Here is an 18928-nt window from a genome sequence, read left to right on the forward strand (position 1 = left end):
CAGGCGCCAGTATACACACACACACACGCATACATACAGACATGTACTTCGAATTCGACCAGTAATTGCATTGCTGCCATCTCGCTCACGCATACATCGCTATATGTGCAGTAATGCCGGAAAACATTTTTTTATTCTGTTTTGCAGTCACTGTCGACAGTGTCGCTGCCGCCGCTTCTGCCTCTGCCTCTGCTGCCGTCACTGCTACTGGAAGCTTTACATAAGTTGACATTTTGCCAACGTTTTTAGAGCTTGGCTGCAGGTCCTTTGCACAAGTTCTAGTAACGCGCTGCGCAATCAGCTGCTGCTGCACCGCTTCAGTTCACCGTCGACGTCACTTGCAACCAGACGTTGACTTTTTTTGCAACTTGTTTATCGTATGTAGTTTTTTTTTTTTTTTTCGTTGCGTTTTCGTTTTATTTGAAACCGGCTCTCCAAAGGTTTGACAGCGTCTCTGCTGTTGCTGCTGCTGCTGCTATTTTTCAGCTGTTTCGTAAAGAGAAAACGAAAAAGGAAACAAATATAAAATGAAATAGAAGAAAAAGCAGAAAGTTAGAAACAACCAGCAAAGGTTCCCGACTACGCAATTCTCTGTATTCCGTTTAACAGTTGTAAATAGTTGAGGAAGGACTCGCTCTGTTGTAGAAGTGACTCTCAAACTGTGCCCGATTTGATCACTGAAATCTTGCTTTAATTGTCTCGAAGTTGATTCTATCAAAGATCAAAGAGAATTTTCACAGTATTGATTGACACATTGGATATGTAAATGGACGCGGAAAAGGGGAAGATGGAAATCAAATATAACGCTGTTAATATTCAAGAATTTCAAATTATTCAAACTGTCAACTGTCAAAGTATTGATGTCTCCTAAGCGACATATCTCAAAACTTATCCACCCGATGCTCCCTTTGCGTACAGAGTATGAGCAGGGCTCAAACTAGAGCCAAGTGGTTTCACTACTTTTGTACATTACATTTCAATTTGTATACGGTTATTTTTTCTCCCACTTTATTTCACTTAACTATTTGCCGTTTGGCTCTTTATTTTTTGCTTTTTGTCAGTGCGTGGGGGTCTTTCGAAAAGCTTAAAGAAAATTTGATTTATAGCACACCCGCAGCCAAACCCGCGAGCAAATACCGCTTAGCCTGCAGTCAATAACAAAAACGAACAACAACAAAAATAAGTGTTAGTAAATCAATAGAAATAATAATATTAATATACAAAAAAAAAAAAAAAAAAAAAGCAATGCAGCTAAAGTGGTAACTTAAAACCCGTTACTTTGACTAGCAAAACAATAAAAAAAAATACAAAGAAAAAAAATGTGAATTTAGACGCATCGCAGAACTTGAAGCCAACTGCTGCACAAGTACAAACAAAAAATGGCCGTCAGGATATACAGCAACAACAACTTCTAGCAGCAGCCGCAAACACAACTACACAAGCAAAAGCACACACACACACCCACTCACATGTGAGGCACACACACAGATGCAGAAGCACATGCAACAAGAACGCTGGCAGATGGCATTTAAGGTAAGTCGTAAAATCTTTGCTTGAAATTGGGATCCAGTGTTGGTTAATTGCCTCGAACAGAGACTAATTTAAATACCCTGTACGTGAAATATCTCTGAAATTGCAGGTCAGATGTGGATAGCCTTGCATTAACTTGATATTTAACTAATTGATTATGATTATGATTATATTCATATATTCGAGTCACAAACTTAAATGTGCCATAATTGAATTATCTGTGAATTTTATCTTTGTGAGCTGCCTGTTTTCATACGCGTGTTCTTATTCTTCTTTGTGCGTGCTGTAAAATATCCATTCATCCTATTGATTATCTAAAACCAATTGAGCCAGCAACAAAGAGTCTTCGACTTCTCTCAAAAATCCTTGCCGGGCTAACGACCTCTTTTCAACTCAACCTTAATTTTGCTCTACCTCAATTATTTAACGAGTGTCAAAATAGGAATACGTCTTCTACAGCTCAGTTTCGTGCCATTTCTCTATTGTCACGCTGTGAGTCGCATGATGAATTACTTCGGCGTCTTTAATCAATCTTTCAGTGGATGTCAAGAACTTTTAGAAGCTTTTGCCAGACGAAGAATTCGGCATTTGATGTTCAGAGTTTTTGTAACATGTGGAAAGAATCATTGGAAATTAGAAATATTATACATTGCTGCGATAGATAACAATCTATACCTGTCTATACTAAACTAATGGTATCCCTATATTTGTAGAATATCAATTGAAAACAAAATATAGTACACTTGCGTTAAAAAATAAAGGATATAAAGTAAAAGGATTAAAAGTAAAAGAAGTAAAGACAATTAATTTTACACCAGGTTTAGTGTCTGTACCCGCCATAGAGAAGTCCTGCTCAGAGAATTTGAATGAAGAATTCCAGGGTATGTGCACGTCACGCATTCGTTTGCGGCATGTCACTTGTTTTTCTTCAGAGCATCGCAAAACTTTAACAATTGAGTGTTGTGCATTTTTGTGTTATTTTTTATCGGTTTTAATTTTTTCTTTTCTTTATTTTGCGTTTGCGTTTTTTTCGCGAATTTTTTTTTTTACGACTACTCGGCTGGGGTTCAACAGCGAAGTGAGGGCAAATTGTGGCCAACAGCGACCGCGGGCTCATTCAAAAGCCCGTCAAACCAGTCGCCAGCCATTTGGCTTTTGCCTAGCCCAGCCGGACGGATGGATGGCCGAACCAGGGAACTGGCGCGGGGGTACGCTATCTCGGGCTATCGGGCTGGCCAACTGGCTGACTGGCTGACTGACTGGCCAACTGGGCCGTTGATGACTTTTTACATAGCCAAAGAAGCGATGGCCCAAACCAAGACCCTAAACCAAAACCAAACAAGCCCGCGCTCATAGAGAATGCTCGACTGTCAGGTGCTCTGTAAATAATATCCGCTCTGGATAGATTTGACATAGACATTTAGTTGTTGCTTAACAAAAGAGGAAAATAATTTTAAGCTAAAAAGAATTTCGTGGATCTGTATTTCTCATCATTGTGAATGGATTATCGAAACTAAATAAATTATTTATGTTTATACTTTTTCCATCGAATAGAAAATGGAATACTTTTATGCATCGAACTATTGCAGGATAAATAAATATACACCTTCTTCCTAGTGCCTCTCCACGAAATCAGCATACCCAACTCACGCACTCATTTGCAATGGGTATGGGATATAAAAAAGATACGAGCGCCGCACGTATCTAAACTTGTTTCAAACGTGTTACATTTAAGAACGTTCGCCGCTAGCGGCAAGTGGCAATAATCCTTTCAAACTGACAGTGTTGCCATGTCGCAGCAGTTGAAGAAGAGGAAGAAGCTGAAGAAGAAGAAGCAGCAACACCAATGGCAGCGGCTGTAGAAGGACTGTCAAGTGGGTGTGGCACATTGACTGAGTTTTGCTTTAGTTCGCACAGCATATGTGTAAATTTTGAACGAGAGGCGTTTCATAAGTTCATTGACACAGCATGAAAATGAAACATGTCATATAACAGTAAATAAAACTGTATTAGGCATGCGATAAACTAACTTATTTTACTTAAAATCTATTCTTCATTTATGAAACACGTTTTAAAGACAACATATATAATGAACCATATTGAGAGAAGTGGAGAAACGAATATAACGAAGCTTTTGAAAATTCATTGATGCTTTGAGATAAAACTTATGTCTAAGATGTCTTGGAATATATTGTCACATATTTATAGTTGTTTCAATTTCACATTGTCTCTAAAGGTCTTAAGTTTACTCACTATTTCTTCGCTCCAATCATTTTTATTGTTCAGTGCCAAAGTCAAACTAAAATTTATGCGATTCAAATCATGCTATTTCTTTCGAATTTTTGAAGATAATTGAATTGATTGAATTGATAAATGGAATGTAGAGTATACAAATTTCAGTTTAATTTGAAAAACATGTTGATTTTCTTTTCTATTTCTTGAAATGAGAAATAAATATAATTTCCATTAAAACTTTTAAAGCAGCCTTCTGCCGTGTGTCTATCCTGTCCATATGCTGTCTGTCATTGTCTGGTTCGAGCTCGCAGACATTTTGATTGCCTGTTGTCTGTTTTGTATACCCTGGACCCATTGTCAGTGCGAATTAGGGGTATAATGCTTATGTTGAAACGCATGTACAAAAGGCAGAGGGGACCGTGACCGACCAGTCCAAGTATATATGTATATGCTTTATCAGTCCCAACCCTATTCGTTAGTCTTTTATCACTCTTATTCCATCACAAGTGCGATTGGAGTGTGTTTCAATTAGATGTCAGCTTCTACTTTAGTATCTGATTCGCTACCTCATAAACAGAAAATGAACTCCTGCGCATGGTAGACGAAATTAGCAGACTCAGTTTCGATTCCAAGCCAAATTAGAATACAAATTATATTACTGAGAAATTTGTACCTTAGTGAAAATGGTTTGAGGTTTACTCATTTTTAAGTCATTTGCAAGCTCGGGGTATCTGTGAATCGGTCACTCCCTGCGCCAGAGTTTTTATTCGTTTATCGTGTGTTATCATTTATTTTTTTATAGCGCAGCCAGGTTGTGCTCGAGTGCAGTTGAGCTCTGCCGATATGGCAAAAGATGCATATATATAATAACTTTATTTTTACTCATTTTCATTTCTCGTTTTTCCAAACTCAAATGGAAAATGAAAAATAGATGCAAAAGTGAAATTGATATTTTAGCTCAAATTGCCGTTAACAAGTCGGCAGCCTAGCAACAAATATTTTGGCTCCCAATACCACTAATACAAGCCCTACTCCATCCCCCACTCGCTAGCCAGGTGAACGGGAAATTGTTTACCGTGGTTCCAAAATGATGTAATTTCGCGTGCTCGTGCAATTCAATTTCCTGCCAGCGGAAACGCGCGTCGCTCTCTGCTCAGCCCAATGCAAAAAAAAAATAAAATAATAAAATAAAAAATAAACATCGGCACCTCCATCTCTCCCTTAAAAAAAAAAAAAAGAATGAAAAGCGAGCACCCTCGAGCACACAACTTGACAAGCAGTGTTCAAATTGTTTGGCAGTTCTTCTTCAGTGCGCTCCAACTTTAATTGTGCCCCGCACAGTGCCAAAAAATAATCGAGAAAGAAAGGAACGATAGAGAAGCATACAAAATAACATGAAATAATAAATAAATAAGAAATCAATTCTGTAAAATTCGCTATCTACACAGCTTATCCGTTTTGCCCATCTGCCATTCTGGCGGGAGGAGCGGGGCGGGGCTTCCAATAAAATATATCACATATCATTTGTGCGCCGCTTACATGAGCCAACAGCTGCCTGACTTTGGCATGGGCTTTGTCAGTCGGTTGCAGTGTCGAATATTTGAAGGTGGAATTTGTACACAATAAGATTTTCATCTCAATTCCTTGTTTATGTGTGTGCCAAACTCACCTTAGTTTCAATTAAAATTACTCAATAGCCCCAACAAAATATTTAAATAAAATCAGTGCTCGAGGCAAATTATATTTATACAAGCACTTGAATGTTTATTTTCCATTATTTCGTGTATACCTCAGTTTTCCTATATAATATGTATCACATAATATATAATAATTGTGATTTCGTATTCGGCTCAGTTCTCCCATTTAATAATATATACAAACATTTACTGATTAGAGAATAGATTTAATCTAATATTTAGACTAGCTAAAGAGGTAGGCTTGATATATTAAACATACTATATAATAGAAAATTTCGGGAACATATAATAGAATATTATTCCAGCTGCAATTCAAAGTAGAGCATAGCACTCTAGTCGTTGTGTCATAAATATGAGCATATGATTCCCAGGTGAAGTTACTTTACGATGTGCCCTCCATGGTCACTATTTTAGTAGGGTCGTAGAAACTATATTGCTCATGGGCCTGCCAATGTCATTGGGCCATAAGAAAAAGAAGCATATAAAAACAGTCAGAGAGCGTAAAGATTTAATTTCCAGTCCCAATCTCCACGTTCACCTGCGCCACTTAGTGTCGGCTCGGCTTTGAAAAGCTTCAGTGTTATAACTTTTATAGTGTATATTATGTGCGGCATTTGCGATGTACGTCCATGTTATGTGTGGAGTGTTGAATTTTCAAAATGTTTGGCATATTTCGCATAAATAAATTACATTCAAAGCTGGTGCTCCGGCCAGGCAGGCCAGGCAGGCCAGGCGGCCCAGCCAGCCCAGCCGGCCCAGCACAGGCTCGACTCCGGCTGTCCGAGCAGCCTATATTAACAATAATTCCTTAGTGCTTGGCATCTTGCCAAAAAGTTTTTGTATTTTGTTAGCCCGCACAGCAGGCGACGAACGTTTTGTGGCCAATTTCGGCTGCAAACGGGGAGCTGTGGCATGTGCCATGGACGCCGTTTTGTGACCCATTGTCAGTTGAAGTTAAATGCGACGCCTGACACAAAAACCAAAATAAACTGCAAAGAAGCACAAAATATGTATGGCGGAGAGCGCTGCTGGCAAAGGACAACGCACAACTTACGATGGGCCTTGCACAATGAACACCACAAAGTCCGGCCCGGACTTCGGTCTGCGGACTCTTCAGTTTCAAACGTGACGTTTGTCAACCATTCAAAATGCTGCGGCATTGCAACTGCCCTGTGAACTGGGAACCGAAAAGCAAAGCCGACTTTGAACTCCGAAAGAGTTCTTTGTCAGCTCTATGTAAAAGATGATGCCCGGAGTTCACTAAATTAAACAATTATTTGTGGTAGCTGCCTCGACTTCACTCGAGAGCGGCCTCTCCGTTGTCAGCGATAAATGTGAAGGATTTCGAGAGCTCCGTACATATAGCAGCTGTTACTTTGATCAAAGTTAACTTTACTTTTCCATTCGAATGAAGTCATTTTTCATAATATAACAAATTTCTTTTTGATAAGACTTCCATTAAAAGCACAACATTGTTCTCATCTGCTTTATAGGTAAGAAATGAATTTGTCAGAGCTTTCATATATAAGTTTCGATTCATTATACATACAACGTTTAATAAAACTGGTGATTTCATATAAATGACATACACAATTCGTAACGGTTTGTCTAATATATATTTTATACTTATCAGTTTTGTAATATTTTCTAAAAGTTATCCGAATATACTCGATCGGTAAATTGCTGCTTCATCCCTAAATCTATTAATTTATGGACAATATTTCTTAAAATTAAAATACAATTTGTAATGCAAAGTAAATTGTTTTTCGAAAATATTTATGGGCATTGAAAACCTTATGTAATATATATGTATAGCCTTTTATCCGTTTATTCATATACTATATGAAAAAATAAGTATATTAAAATATTTATCTAATAATAATTTTAGCTTATGGGCGAATCATATATTAAAATTTAGGCTGTACGAGGAATTAAAACGAAATCGTTTTAGCCAGATCAATATTTTCTCAATATATTTATCGATTTTCACTGAATCTATATGAGGGCATATATATGTCTGTATATATGCAAATGATTCTCTTTTAAATTGATATCTAGCATAAAGAACTCTTAGATATTTGGTATCCAAAACAAAATGGAGCCTGCTTTTGTTTTTAATAGTATTTCATACGTATGTGGGAGAAAAATACGCGACTAATACTCTAGAGGAGTTTTTAAAACATAAAATAAAATGTTAGTTTGCACGTTTGACGCATCCTGAGTAGAGGACTCCGACTTATAGAAAATTCTGCCGCTGACTGTTGTAGATGTAATAATAGCCGCCGTTGAAACGCAGTGTGACCATATTGCCGGGCGTTGCCGCAGAATCGCCGGAGTCAATGGGACTGGGCCGCAACGACTGCGTCAGATTAATGGTGCGATAGAAGAACGCGGTCAGAAAGCTGGCACTTATCACAAAGGCTATAAAGAAGCCCAGACAAAATACGCAATCCTTGTTCACCTGCAGGCACAGGCAGCAGGCACCAGCAAAGTCGCCCAGCGTATGCCCGATCCGGCCGAGCAGCGTGTTCGGCCGCGGACGTGAGGCATACGCCGAGGTGGTATTCGCGCTAATTGTGATTGTGTGATATCTGCGCTCACAGGGAGCGGCTGTGGCTGTGGCTGCTGCTGCTGCTGCTGCTGCGGGTGGGGGTGGGGGTGCGGGTGTGGTTGAGGCTGTATCTGAATGAGTTTGCTGTTGCTGCTGCGATTGCTGTTGTGGTTGTCGCTGCTGCTGCTGCTGCTGCTGCTGCTGTTGTAGCTGAATGTCTCTGGCATTGATCTTGGGTCTGATTGTGCTGGTGACATCCACTCGCAGGCTATTCAGGGGCAACGTCTGTGTGCCCAGCTCACAGTGCTGAGTCAATTGTAGCTCCGTGCAGGTGCAAGTCTCGCCGCGTCTCACGCTCAGCACGTGTTCCTCCAAATTGCGGGTGTAGCAGTCGAGCAGTCGCAGAATGCGCTGCAAACGCGCATCGGTCGACTGCACTGAACTGGCGACTGCTTCAACTGCTGCACCTGCTCCTGCTGTTGTCTGCTCCAGTTGTGCTATTTTGCTGGCTTCCTCTGCATCCTTTTCAGTTTCGCTTGCCGGCAGCATATAGTCAATCATATCCTTGACCAGAGCCTTGGCCTCGTCGAGCTGCTGGCGCTGCTGCCAGTCGAAGTTTACGAATCTCGGCTCCACTCGAACTCCTTCCTCCAGCTCCAGTCCCAGTTCCAGCTGCAGCTGTTGCTGCTGTGACTGTTGTGGCCGCTGCTGCTGCTGCTGCTGCTGCTGCTGCGGCTCGTCCGTCTCCGTTTCGTTCATGTTCGCATCGGGCAGTTGCACGTGCGTTTCCCGCTGCTTCTTGTTCTCGTCGTCCATTGTTAATTTTGGCTTATGTTTTTGTTTTTGTTTTTTTTTTTGCCAGACCTCAAACCAAATACATTTTCAATATTTTTGACAGTTCAACAGGGATGCTTCATTTATTTATATATTTTTTAATATGTTAGTTTTGATTTAAAAGTTTTTGTAAAAAATTCGAAATTTTATTGCTTCATGGCCTTTAGAGCGACAAATAGTGCCATCGTCATAGACAGCCTGATAGCTGAGTTAGTTCAGGAGGTTATTAGCGATCGGCGTTTATTGACGAAGGATTCAAATCATATTCAAATAGGGCCATGCGAAAAGCTTTTTGAGGTTTTGGGCATCACACAATGCGACCGACAGGGCGCCGATGACAACGTCAGGATACAAGCTGCTCACCTGGAGAGCAAGATGGCACACGAGGGCATAGACGCTACAGCTCCCGCGGATCCCTCAACCGGCTACCCGGCCAACCAACCAAATCAGAAATGGCACACTTGGCTAGAACAGGCTCTGGCTGCAGGTAATCAAAAGACTTCAACCCGCTAGTTACTGATGGCACAAGTGATGTCCTAGGCGCTTAAGCAAATAGTCCTAGACCTTTAGCCTTGTTCCTCATCCGTTAACACTAAACTGAATTGTTGAGCTGAATCCATCAGTTTATATTAATACTTCTCAACGAGTAGAGCATAGGCGATCAACATATATCTATCTTAGCGTAAACATGTTTTCTTTTTGAATCAGCACAGATAATGAGAAGCTCTCCCATAAACAAAGACCAAGAACTAGGAACTATTGAGATCCTAGATCGAACATCTCAGTCATAATTTAGTTCGTACCGCCAACTGCTTTGATTATCCACTATTTTCCGCAGATTGCTCTGAAGATGAGTTGGAAATTTATCGCAAGCAACAAAAGTCAATCAAGGAGTCTACGCATATCGCCTGTCAAACGGAACAGCCGCGTATCCGGAAGCGTAATCAGGTGCCGATAGAAACGTTCAAGGCTCGACAAGTGCGTGGCGTCCCAGCAGCACCTTGTGAAATGAGTCGCCAGACAATATACATTGATACGATGTCCACGCCTACACCCAGCATGCAGACCCGCCCGCCCCTGGCCGACCGGTTCTGCTATATGTTGACCGATTTCGCATCGGCCCTCTACTGTAGTCTTGCCATCATGTGTTGTTGTACCCCCAGTATGTTTCGATAAATATGGGTGGTGTTTAACGAGTGTTTCATTTTTCATTTCAATTTCATTTGAGCTATCGAGCAACAGTTCCAGGAACAGACACGAGTGAGCCTATGAAAAGGCTCTTCTTCTTTTCCTGAATAATAGGTACAGATCTTGCATCTGCCGAAATTAATTTGATCTGTAACAGTAAGTTGAAAAGAAATCTTTATTTTGAAAACATCCTTATCAAGACAAAAATGTAGTAAACAATCTTTCATCTACGGGAATTACCAGATCTTCTTGGCGGCATTCTTACAAATCCATTAATTCGACTTTCGAAAGACCGATGACATAAAGAAGGTTTCTCACTCCTTACATCATCGATCTTTCGTTTCAATTGCATTTTAACTATGGATAAATAATTGAAGGGACGACTCATCAGTAAAGTGGGGGCAGAGCCAAGCGGCTACGAGTGGATGCGAGTGAGCGGGTGCTTCACACTCATCTGCTGGCCCATGTTGCCCTCGATGAAGCTGTAGTAGTGCGCGATGATCAGATACAGACACCAGAGGCAGAGCAGGACGAAGAGCACATAGGTGAAGTTCTCGCCCATCATGGCCAAGCAGGCAATCACCGTTTGACCCGCTTCGTGCAACACTTGCAACAGACGTTGACGCAGTGGAGCGCGCTGCAGGGCGGTCGTTGAGCTTATCGACTCTACTTCAATGTGCAGGGTATGCGACTGAGTTTGCAGCAGCTGTTGCTCAGGCGGCTGCTGCGGCTCCTTTTTCTTGAGCTTCTCTAACTTTTCCGGCTTGAGCAGCTTCTTCTGCTCGATGGGATCCGTCCAAGGGGTCTGGCTAGCCATCTCACAGAAGAACTTGGGCCGTGAGCAGCGCAGCGTGGACTCCGACAACTGCATGCGGTTCAGACTGACGCTTGTCTTCACCTGGTCACTGCAATCACCTGAAAGAGAGATATCCCTTAAACAGTTATGCATAATTCATAATTGTAAAAATTCCAATATATAATTTAACTGAATCTCAGAGGAACATCTAAAATAATAATAGATATTTTTGATATGCGTCTTTTGATGGCTTATCTATAAATCATTTATCGAATTAGATGAATGCTATATAGTTAATCACTATCGATATTTATCGATTTATTCAACCTATCTAACTGAAATTGAGCTTGAACTTGCCCGATACTTCCCCGGTTTCCCGCACTTACTGTTCGCCGGCTGGAAATGTGTCGTTGTGAACTGCTCGGACTGCGTGCGCTTCAGCTTCGGCTGCGTTGCCTGCTCGCTCTCCTTCATGATCTTCGAGTAGTCCTCGAAGAGATTAAGCAGCTCGACAAACCGATCCGTAATCTGCTTGTGGCTCACTTGCACCTCGGTCAGATAAGTGGATGCCGCTTGTGTCGCTTCAGCGGAAGGAGGGGGCTGCACAGTGGGTGCTGGGGATTGTGGGTCTGTGCTGCTTTCTTTTATGTTCCAGCCAATGTTCTTTGGATTGGCACTGAGGTCTGGGCCACACTCATTGACCCCCAGATCGAGCGGCACTGCCGTCCCATTGTCGGGATTCTCGTCCGCCTGGGTGGGCATTTTGTCTGGTTTTGTGAGGATCTGCTCCACTTGGGGGTTCCTCTGTTGGTTGCTATTCCTGTTGCTGTTATTCTTGTTGTGTGGTGTAAGTGTGTGTGTATTGGGGTTAATTTCGATTGGAATTTTTAAGTGTACTTATACATATGTGTTGTATATCTCGTATTTTGTCTGTCATTTCGAATATTTACCCAGAGTCGGTGTCAAATTGTCAACCCCAAGTTCAGCTTCGGTTTCGTCTACTGGATAATTCTCTGTGCACTAAATTAAGCAATTTTGTGACAGCGTCTGCTGAACTCTACTGCAGCCAACACCCCAGTCCTGCCTGCATAGTCGGTCTGACCATTGTCCAGGCTAGCCCCTTCCTCACCATCATATGACAATTATAACGGTCTGCTGCACGTATATTGCATTATTTTGCATAAATGCATTTTGCTTCAGTTCTCTTGTCAGGCTGAGCCTTGTTCGGGGTTTGTCGAATTCCCAACTTTATTCATGAGATGAGCCTCACCCGTTTTCAAATATGTTTTAGACATTAAAGTATATTTACTAATGAGTTGTTACTGCCTCTAATTTATAGTTTATATAGCATCATGAATATTTACTTAAATTTTAATTTCGTAATATTTTTAGTTTTTGATTAATCTTTTACGATTTTCATTGTGAAATATTTGCGGCAGTTGATTTAAGTTTCAGAGAAGTCATAGAACTCTAACTTATTCATTGAATGCCTCCACTGGGAGGGCTCAACAGGAAAGCATTTGATATTCGTTTTATGCCTCAAAGCTTTGTCCACTTGCTTGGCTGCACCTGCCACTACAGGCGGCAGTCACTGTGGCAAGTCTGTGCTCCGCAGCCTTTTGGCATTGATAATGCTTAAAGGGCTTAAGCGCGCCGAAGATTTATATTGGCAAAAATCTACGTTTCGGTGCAGAGGCAGCAACAGCAGCAGAAACAACAACAAAAATAAAAGAAAATACAATTTATTGATTTTTTCGCACATAGTACATTACGTGTGTGGGTGTGTGTGTGTGTGCTGTGTTTGGTAAGGTAAAGGTGTTGGTGATTGTGTGTGCTCAGTGTGCTGTGTGGGAGCTAAAGGTGTATGTGAGTGTGAGCTTGTGTGCTCAGTGTGTAGTGTGCTCATCGATGTTGGAGCAACGCCTGCACCCGTTTCATCTGCCTCTTTGTGTGTGTTTGTCCGAGAAGTGTTGAAGCAAAACAACTCAACAAGCCTGAGGCATGTCCCTTGCTGATCAATTGAAGTTTTATATTTCACGTTTCCCGTTTTCAAATGAAAACAAGTAAGAAAACTCTAGTCGAGAGTGCTCGACTAGATACTACCCTGAACCCAACAAATAAAAATGCTCATTTAGTATGGCTGAAATTTCAATTTCGATGTATTTAAAAATATAAATAAAATACCAAACTCATTTAATAAAATATAAAAATATTCTGAAATAATTAAAAAAAAATTAACATCAGTTGCATCGATCGGGATTCGAACCGCGACTCCTCGATCGAGCGTCATGCTGCTAACACACTAGGCCACCTCACTCCTGCTAGTGGCGCTGGCAAAACTCAAATAGATTCACTGCTGCAGCGCCATCTACCAAAATTAAATGAAACTAACTGCTGATGTGATTCTAAGAATCTGCTAGAATAACCAAACTATTAAAAACGCACATAAAGTATAGTTAAAATTTCAATTTCGGTGTATTTAAAAATATAAATTAAATAGAAAACGTATTTATGAAAATATAAAAATATTTTGAAACAATTAAAAAAAAAAAAACATCAGTGTTGCACCGATCGGGATTCGAACCGCGACTTCTTGATCGAGCGTCATGCACCTAACACACTAGGCCACCCCACTCCTGCTGGTGGCGCTGGCAAAACTCAAATAGATTCACTGCTGCTGCGCCATCTACCAAAACTAAACGAAACTAACAGCTGATGTGATGTTTTTGTTGTAGCTGCTGCACGTGCGTTTGTTAATTGGCCAAATATTTGATTATTTTTTATTAATTTTTGACTGAACGGAATTTAATGAAACTTTCAGCATATGATCTACATATTATATTGAATATTTGAGAAATTTGAAAAAAGAAAAATCATTCACAATTAGCTATAGAGGCACCTGATTTGAACTTGAATGTTTTTACTCGATAAAAACATAACGGGATGATTTATCGAATTTTAAAAGCAAACTCGACGTCCGCGCTGTATATACGGTCATTTTAAAAAAAAATTCAAGTCTCTAGCTCTTATATCTTCGGAAATCGACGCGTTCAAACATACGGACAGACGGACAGACGGACAGACGGACGGACGGACAGACGGACAGACGGACAGACGGACAGACAGACAGACGGACAGGGCTAAATCGACTCAGCTCGTCGCCCTGATCAAGAATATATATACTTTGTGGGGTCTGCCACGCCTCCTTCTGCCTGTTACATACATTTCAACAAAACCATTATACCCTGATTTCCCATTTTCAATGGGTTCAGGGTATAAAAAAATATTATGGATTTTGATTGAATATATAAGGAGAATTCTCAACAAAAAAAATCCGACGAATTCTTTTCTTTTTTTTTATACCCTGAACCCATTTTCAATGGGAAATCAGGGTATAATGGTTTTGTTGAAATGTATGTAACAGGCAGAAGGAGGCGTGGCAGACCCCACAAAGTATATATATTCTTGATCAGGGCGATGAGCTGAGTTGATTTGGCCCTGTCCGTCTGTCTGTCCGTCTGTCCGTCTGTCCGTCTGTCCGTCTGTCCGTCCGTCCGTCTGTCCGTCTGTCCGTCTGTCCGTATGTATGAACGCGTCGATTTCAGAAGATATAAGAGCTAGAGACTTCAAATTTTTTTTTAAATTTCCGTAATTACAGCGCGCATATCAAGTTTATCATTAAAAATCGATAACTCATCCCGATCTTTTTTTATCGATAAAAAACCTTATCGAAAACTAGTTATAAAATTATATCTTATACACCTTTATTGCTAGAGTGTCCAAATTTTTAATGTATACTTATATGCAATTTATACAATTTCGATTTTTGTTAAAATTTACCCCCCACCTCTAAATTCACCCCCTTACCATCACTTTTGTAAAAAGCGTATTTCAAATACTAGGATCTTGTGCTTTGGCAATTACATGCATATCCATGTTATAATCATAATCTGAATGTTTCATGAAGATCGTACGTCCACAAAAAAAGTTATTAAACAATTGAGTTCTCATAGTAAGCGCTCACTGCCGCCCATGCGTGTTTATGCTTGTGTGTGTATATGTATGTAATTGTTTGTGTATGTGTGTGTGTGTGTGTATGTGTGTGTATGTATGTGTGTGTATGTATGCCTGTGTGTGCGTGCGTGCGTGTGTGTGTGTGTGTGTGTGTGCGTGTTTCTTGTGTAAGCTGAAAGACGCAAAAAATTATTGAAATAGCTATTACTCCAAGGGTTCAGGGGATCTCGTAGTCGAGCAGTCTCGACTAGAGCTTTTTTACTTGTTTTATAATATTCCTTTAATTACTTCAATTATTTGGGATATATTATGATGGAATTTAAGCAGAATGTATCAGAGTTTTTATGATTATAATGCTTTAGTTTTCAAGTTAACGAATAAACGACAATTAAATAATGGGGACACGGTCATATGAGACAGAATGATAGCTGTCAATGCTTTAACTTCTTATGAGTGAAATGGACTATAATTAATTTAATTATACATACTATTAATATTAATTAATAGTGTCAGATATATGTAAAATATATTATATATGCATGTATACAAAAAATAAACATTATATATGAAGTCTCTTTATATCAAACTGAATTGAGCAAGAGGAGAAACTGTTGTCCTGTCAGCCAAAATGCTTGTTGCCTAAACACTGTTAAAAATATATTTAAGCCGCATTTGGCTCGTTAATTTATGAGGTGTTGCCTGATTATTCTCTCGACTGGCTACATAAATATGTATAGGTATATGTATATGTCTTAAAGCCAGCGCTTCGTTGCCAAAACATTTCGAGCTGCTGCCCCAGTAGACTCTAAATCAGCTCTATCTGCTGTGCTACTTCTACTCCCACTCCCACACAGCAGGCCATAAATATTGTTTGCTTATGCTGTGCTAGACTTTATACATATATGTATACATAATATATATTATTTTTGGCTTAATGCTGGCTTGTTTTCCACTGCTCGCCTCGACTCGACCCGCTCGTTTATCATCGCGTGGTGCAACTCGGCGACTGCCCCTGCGGCATGCCATCTAAGTTTAGCAACTCGCTCAGCATGCATTCAATTAAGTCCTGCCACAAGATTTGGTGCCGATTTCAATCCCGCGCTATCATCATGATTATTGCCACAAGATTTTTTGGCAAGCGCGCTGCCTCATCAGCCCAAGATTAGGGATGGAGTCATTAGTGTTGCTATTCGGAAAATCATATAAGTAATAATAATTCATGTTAATTTCAAATATGCCTAAATTGAGCAATACCCAAATGTATGCACTCTTGTCAAGTCTTGAATTTATTTATAGCTCTCACTATCCTTTATTTTTTAGTAACCGATATATATAATGGAACAGTATTGAAAAAAAAAAGATAAATAATAGTTTAAAAGTTTTATTTTTTGTAAAACTTAAGCCTGTATTTCTGTGAAAAGTCAGAAAAGTAAAATGCTTGAATGAAATGAATAATATTTTTTGTATATTTGTATATGTATTAGATAAGCACTTGGCTGAGATTAAAATTTCCCTCGTTGGTTTCTTTTCGTAAAGTTAGCCTAAAAATATTGTAAACTACATATACTACACATACCTGATTCTAGGACTTTGAGAACAGCCAAGACTTTAACACCTGATTCTATATATTGATATAAGCCTTGAGCTCTTCTACTCATATTTTCTTATTTTTGTTTTCTATTTCCTTTTTTGAGGCATCATCAGCTCGATAATATTTGAACAGCCACTATTCGTCTATTTAGATAAGTTTTCTGGTGTTGATTTTGCCACACCCATGACACATGCCGGCTTATTCCTCATTCTCCTATGTACCAACCACACTATACACGCATACATATAGACATTAGTCTGTAGTAAATATGTAGTGTATATATTCCATTATATCTGTGTGTGGGTGTGTGTATGTCACAATCGCTTACACCTGCCAGAGTCGTCAAAACATTTTCAGAGCGTTTGCCACTTGTCTATAGACAATGGTAAAAGGTAAGTGAAATATCCGCTAGCCTCCTCTATGCCCACTTGACTCCTTCCTTTCCTTCCCGCCTCTGGAATTGCTACTGGCAATCAGTAGCTGGTGCCAGTCCTGCTCCCTCTTCCACTCCGCAACCATCTAACCGGACCACTAGCTCCTCTGCTCTGCTGTTAGTTGACATTTAATGGCATTTGACACTCTGTGCGGCATGTCCGCAAGACAAGGCAAAAACATCAGGTGCAAATATTGAAAGGACGAAAAAATAGGAAAATTGTCAGTAAAGTCCGACTAGCAGATATCCTGTGTTCTGTTATACAGTAAAGCGAGAGAGACAAATATCTCTTTGGTGTTGGAAGAATTTCCTGAAAGAGTTCCTTGGAAAGGCAAGGAAAGACAAGGAAACAAGCTTCAATTTGAATTCCTGTTCAATTTAATGATTGTGGTCAATTCTTAATTCTGAAATAGCTTAGTCAGCTAAATGCTCTAATACCGCAATAAACTGTTGAATCATTTCTGGCATTTCATGACCAACTTAAGCAATTATGTTAAAGTTTTTGCAAATTATATGATGCAGTACCTTAGATTATTTTATTCCTTCCTCTCTCTTCAAACAAATTATTATTAACTTTTATAAACAGATTCGGAATCTCTTTTAAACCATTAAAAAAATCCTCAGATAAATTAGCAGATTTTCTTTTCATATTTTTTTACAGGGTATTTTAGAGAAGAACGCAGTCAAGGCATAATAGAAATATATCTAGAATGGAAGAAAATCAATATGAGTGCCGTAGTACTTGATTAATAAAGTTATAGCCGGGGGCAGTAATCTGCTTGTACATCCTTGGGAAAGGTCTAAGAAAGCAGGAAAAAAGGAAAGTAGTAGAGAGTAGTAGAAAGAGCAACACTCTTGCACATAATGCCTGTGTTTGCTTAACTTTATTTGGTGTCCTTGCGGGGATGTTGGTGTTTACGAGCAGCTATCCGCCAGGAGCCGCACATGTTGACCGTGCAGCACGCACAGAGCAGCTGAAGAGGGGAAGTATAGCCAAAGGGGGAGCGGGAAAAAGGTGTCTTAATGCATTTAGCGTTGCTTCAGAGTGCTCCTTTTATATGCTTATATCTATATCCATATATATACATGTACATATGGATATATTGTATATATAGGTATGTGCGCATACATATGTGCTGGCCGAGTCCTTTCTGCGGTCAAATTAAAGCCACATATTCGTATATTTTTGCCCAGTCAGGCCGAAGGGCGAACGGCGAACGGCGAAGGGGTCTGAAATGTCTGCATGTATTTTTAATTAATTGCATGCTCGAGTCAAGTCGACGCGCTTCGTATTCGCCAGGAGCCGCAGGAGGACGGGGTCAGGATTACTTCATACATCATATAAACAAGTATATGAGTCGGTGAGTCTGTGTGCTTGTGTGCAGTATACCCTATATATAAGTGCCATGAGTTATATTTTCCCATTTGCGCGCGCACTCTAATTAAGTTAATTCGCCTTGAATCATGTTTGTTATTTAATTGAAAAAGAATTTCGATCGAAGAATTTGCGAAAAATATTTCAAATTGCGTATGGTTCAACAATTTTAAATGGCGGATTCAAGAGAAAGGGAGACAAAATGAGAATGAGAAAGTGAGAGGGGAAGATAAATAATGAACTGTATTTATTAAAATTTTGCTTTTTATACTCATTCACGAAATTGAAATGAGTATATTGTGTGTGTATGTGTTTTTTTTTTTTCGTATATCGAAGGACATTAAATAAATTGTTACTTTACGAATTATTCATTTTAGGCATTTTGTAATGCTTTTTGGATATTCCATATATCTTTAAAATTATTTTAAAGAATGTGTGCATATACTAAATATATTATTATTCGGCATTTGTCTACTAAATATACTAAAATAATATATAAACTTCGATTGCACTGACTTGCTTTTATTCCTGTTCCACTCATAGTGATGCCATAAAATTTTTATAATTAATAACAAATCTAGAGAGATATAGAAATTTGGTGTACAGCTTTTCTCCCATATTCTCGTATATTTTTTTACAGTTTATAATATTGCTTGCTTCACACTAATAATATATTCATGTTGT

The 18928-nt window shown here is 39.6% G+C and overlaps 4 protein-coding genes across 20 annotated transcripts in view; 2 read left to right on the plus strand and 2 right to left on the minus strand.

The window, feature by feature from the left end:
• The window catches only part of B4 (imaginal disc development protein B4), a 55317-nt gene that overhangs the window by 1309 nt on the left and 35080 nt on the right, over nucleotides 1–18928 (plus strand). For 7 of the 17 annotated variants that reach the window (XM_089466042.1, XM_089466035.1, XM_089466039.1 and 4 more), the window contains exon 2: nucleotides 1107–1533. The gene's annotated coding sequence lies outside the window, so the exon portion shown is untranslated. Of the gene's footprint in view, nucleotides 1–235; nucleotides 378–455; nucleotides 1534–18928 lie in introns of those variants that run through there. The other 10 variants (XM_089466043.1, XM_089466040.1, XM_089466044.1 and 7 more) reach the window with 6 other exon arrangements.
• LOC108610210 (uncharacterized) lies at nucleotides 7540–8829 on the minus strand. Its single transcript, XM_018002166.2, has one exon. It carries the CDS (start codon nucleotides 8827–8829, stop codon nucleotides 7699–7701), a length of 1131 nt encoding a protein of 376 aa, XP_017857655.1. The 3' UTR covers nucleotides 7540–7698.
• On the plus strand, nucleotides 9004–10041 carry LOC108610218 (uncharacterized). The gene is made up of 2 exons (XM_018002174.2): nucleotides 9004–9334; nucleotides 9686–10041. Exons 1-2 carry the CDS (start codon nucleotides 9004–9006, stop codon nucleotides 10021–10023), a joined length of 669 nt encoding a protein of 222 aa, XP_017857663.1. The 3' UTR covers nucleotides 10024–10041.
• Nucleotides 10193–12262, minus strand: LOC108610214 (uncharacterized). Its single transcript, XM_018002170.2, has 2 exons — nucleotides 11218–12262; nucleotides 10193–10950 (listed from the first exon to the last, which is right to left on the minus strand). Exons 1-2 carry the CDS (start codon nucleotides 11591–11593, stop codon nucleotides 10451–10453), a joined length of 876 nt encoding a protein of 291 aa, XP_017857659.1. The 5' UTR covers nucleotides 11594–12262; the 3' UTR covers nucleotides 10193–10450.

This window comes from Drosophila arizonae, chromosome 3, assembly GCF_054131065.1.
Source record: "Drosophila arizonae isolate 15081-1271.41 chromosome 3, UAZ_ARI_1.0, whole genome shotgun sequence".
NCBI lineage: Eukaryota > Metazoa > Arthropoda > Insecta > Diptera > Drosophilidae > Drosophila > Drosophila arizonae.